At 38.9% G+C, this 3621-nt stretch overlaps 1 protein-coding gene across 1 annotated transcript; it reads right to left on the bottom strand.

Moving 5' to 3' along the window:
* Positions 1-530: 530 nt before the first annotated feature.
* tmem9 (transmembrane protein 9) lies at positions 531-3250 on the bottom strand. Its single transcript, XM_086066912.1, has 5 exons — positions 3021-3250; positions 2680-2771; positions 2482-2590; positions 2175-2306; positions 531-2061 (listed from the first exon to the last, which is right to left on the bottom strand). Exons 1-5 carry the CDS (start codon positions 3099-3101, stop codon positions 1921-1923), a joined length of 555 nt encoding a protein of 184 aa, XP_085923038.1. The 5' UTR covers positions 3102-3250; the 3' UTR covers positions 531-1920.
* Positions 3251-3621: the final 371 nt, after the last annotated feature.

Raw genomic sequence — 3621 nt, 5'->3', positions numbered from 1 at the left:
CCGGCCAAGTGTCTGGAAGCGCAATTGGCCCTGCTGGTGTTTAATTTTAGACTGTGAACCGGCGGCGAGCCATGCTTGGGGATGGTAAAAAGGTTTGGGGGGTAGAATGTGGAAGAAGGGAGGAGATGAAATCAAGGGGGTGTCTGGGCAGGGCTCACACTGCCCAAGTTTTCTTCCTCAGTGTTAAAATCTGGTCACCATGTTTCCTTTAGGGGCAGTGTTTGACTTAAAAAAAAAAAGTTTGCCAAGTAAAAATAAAGAAATAAATACAAATTAGTGTTGAAACACATTTGTTCTACCTTGTTTGTATGCAGAAATCGACCAAATTGCGTCAGTGTGTTCAAAATTAAAAATGTGTCATACCAAGTGGTTTAAGTTGACATACATTTTCAAGAATAGCATATCTGAACTGATTATTTGACGAGAGCACCACGTGGGGGGGGGGGGGGGCTGAGTGCTGTCATGTTGTATATCGCCCTCTGGTGCAAATATTTAGTATGAGCAAATTAGGAACACAAACACACCCAAAATTGCTTAACCAGCGTATTCTTATTTTGCATCAAAACAAATATACAGACAAATAAAACAGCAGCAAGAACATTCAAATGAGTCATACAATCATGATAAATAAACTGATGAAAAATAAATCAGTGAGAACAATCAGGGTTATCACTACAAATGTAATTTGTATAATTTACTACTTATTTAATGACATACGTTGAGTGCCCAATTATGATCTGGATTTCCATGTATGACAGACAAAGGAAGAGAACAATAACAAACAGCACACATTAAAAGTATGTGCAACTATGAACAGCAATAAATTATGAAAAAGATTATCTTACACCTTAACACAATGCTTCATGGCAAAAACTTCTTTTTTTTTTTTAAACCACAATATGAAAACTATGACAAAAAACAGTCGAGAATGTTTCATGTGTGTTACACAGCCAAATGGTTGAAATAGGCCGGCAGAACTTTGTGATTGGTCCAGTTGCAAATTAGTAAAGAGTATTAGTATGCAATGAGAAACCACCAATCAGCAACTCACAAAATCACTTGTTGGTGTTTTGTTTCTGGGGAACCTTTTCTTCACTAGTCACTAAAAAACCACTACCGGTATTCATGTTTTATATACTCTTTTTAGAACACCCTAAAATGCCACAAGATGGCGCCAAAGCCCCTGCAACGCAATCTCAGTTGGAGACAAGGAAGCACATATTTACTAGCATGCTAAATTGCCGATCTATGGAGTTCTTATTGGGAAATATATAAGATAGTATCTATATTTTTTCCACTGAAACCACAAACATGGCACAAGTGTCAAGGAAGTGGTTGATTGCCTGGCCACCATAGCTGTATAATCTTACTACAATACAAAGCGAGCAAACAGGCGAGACTAAAGGAGTGTGTGGATATTTAGAGGCTGTTGGCAATTATCATTGACTGCTCATGGGCATTTGGGCGACAGCGACTCTCCACATTTCCCTTCTCAGCCATTATCAAATTGTATTGTAGTTTAATATTACTATAAAAAACAATTAAAAAAAATACTGTATTTATTTATTTACTGTATTGGTACAGCTTGGTGGTGTTTGCATTGCACTTGGAAATGTCATTTTGGTTGGGAAAAATAATTCAAATTTTGAATATATATTTATGGTAGTATTATTGTCAAATACTTGCACATGCAGTAGTTGATAATAACACTAAGTGTTAGCCACGGGTGTATTACGGTCTTAGTCTTCAAAATTAAGCAGTGAGAAGCATCATGATCAGCGTTATACTAATTGATACATTTTTTAATCAAGGCATGGAACGCAAAGCAGTGAAAATGTGGGAGTGAAGAGCAATCAAAAAGTGCAGCTGGTGACAGAGAAGATACCTGCTCTAAACACTTCAGGATCTGAGACGCTGGGTTTAACTAAGCATCTTGTGGCGGTCAAACACAGTCTTGCGCTGCTCCTGGACCTGCTTCTTCCAACGTTGCTGTGCCCCCTCCACCCGTTCGAGCACTGTGTTTCCTCTGGCCTGGCTGCTGCCCACCTGCGGACGCATCTCCTGCGCACAGCCAGACAAGATTAGAGCACGTGGAGAAGTGGAGATTCACGGGAAGGTAGAAGGAATGGCTACCTTGAGCGGATTTAAATGCACATATACAGTATTTGATATACCTCAGAGTCCTCCTCGTTGTGCAGAGGCTGGGTGTAGGCATCGTGCTTGCGAATGAGAGGATCCACCAACAGGAGGAAGAGCATGTACAGCAGCAGTGCCCCCACCACAGACAGGTAGATGATGATCGTCACCTGTGACATCAGTGATTCTTAAGGTTAAGATTCAGCCATAAGGTCAGAAAAGTTAAAAAAAAAACCTGACAGATGAATACAATAATAACTGAGGCAGCAAACTAATTATTCTGACAGATGAATACAATAATAACTGAGATGAGATGTGAGGTCCTATCAGGAAGCACTGTCCTACCCTGATGGTGTTGCTACTCCGCTCCTCGTACTTGCACTCACACAACAGGCAGTAAGCTTCAACATCACGGCCAGGCACCGGCATGGGATCCACCACATGAAGGCAGTTGCTAAAAACAAACAACAACAAACAACGAAATTAAACACATTATGAATCGCCAACTGGGACAGAGCAAGGGTACAAAGAACAAACACTTACCAATCCTTTTGGGTGAAATTTCTGTTGTAGACGTGGCCAGTGATGTTTCTATAAGGCGGGCAGATGCACTTGCAGCGAACGTCTTCAAAATTCTGTCATTGCAGTAAAATGAAAAAAACAAAACAACAACCACAAAAACAAAAATAGAACCCAAGTTGAAGTGGTCTGACTTTATGACCTGGTTTAGTAAAAACTGTACATTAAATAAAGCATGTCGTATCATTTCGGCTTAGTGCTGTAAATAGTTTGTGCAACAACACCTAATGTTATGTATATAATGTATATTAGTGTTCATGTATATTGTATAATAATTTCCCTCCCAGGATGGACGCCCGTCTTACCTTCGCATTTGCAACAGTAGCAGCATCCAGCAGCAGGACGAAGACCGCCGCAGCTACGACAAAAGTCCATGAAAACGACATCCTCTCACCGGCACTCAGCCTAATGCCGTATATCGCGCCGCAAATTCAATATACAATAGAGTACAATCAATGTAATATATGCGGGAACACTCGAGAAGCTAAACTAGCTTGTCAGGTGCTAAATTCCCCGACTTCTTTGTTCCGGGTTGTCATCGCACACGGCGACACTGCCACCTACTGGTTAAAATTCACTTTTTATTTTATTTTAATTTTTTATATTAATTTTTAACAACTTACAGTACAGTACATTTAATTTAAGTTCGTTTACTTATCATTGAAACTAGTCACTCAAAGTCTGGTTTTATAACACTTTATATTTTAAAAAATGCTATTACTGCTGTTGAGATACTTGTAAAACGAATAAATAAACTAACTAACTAACTAAATAAATAAATAAATAAACAAACAAACAAACAAACAAACAAATAAATACAGTTGAGTTGAGATCACTGTGTAAAATAGGAACATTTAGCAAAATGCCAATTTAGTGAAATGAGCAAATTAAAACAACAACAACAAT

The sequence above is a fragment of the Leptonotus elevatus genome, chromosome 2 (assembly GCF_054856555.1).
Source record: "Leptonotus elevatus isolate MCC_2025b chromosome 2, RoL_Lele_1.0, whole genome shotgun sequence".
Lineage (NCBI taxonomy): Eukaryota > Metazoa > Chordata > Actinopteri > Syngnathiformes > Syngnathidae > Leptonotus > Leptonotus elevatus.
Note: the sequence above shows the minus strand (reverse complement) of the source record. Positions and strands in the feature narration are given on the sequence as shown.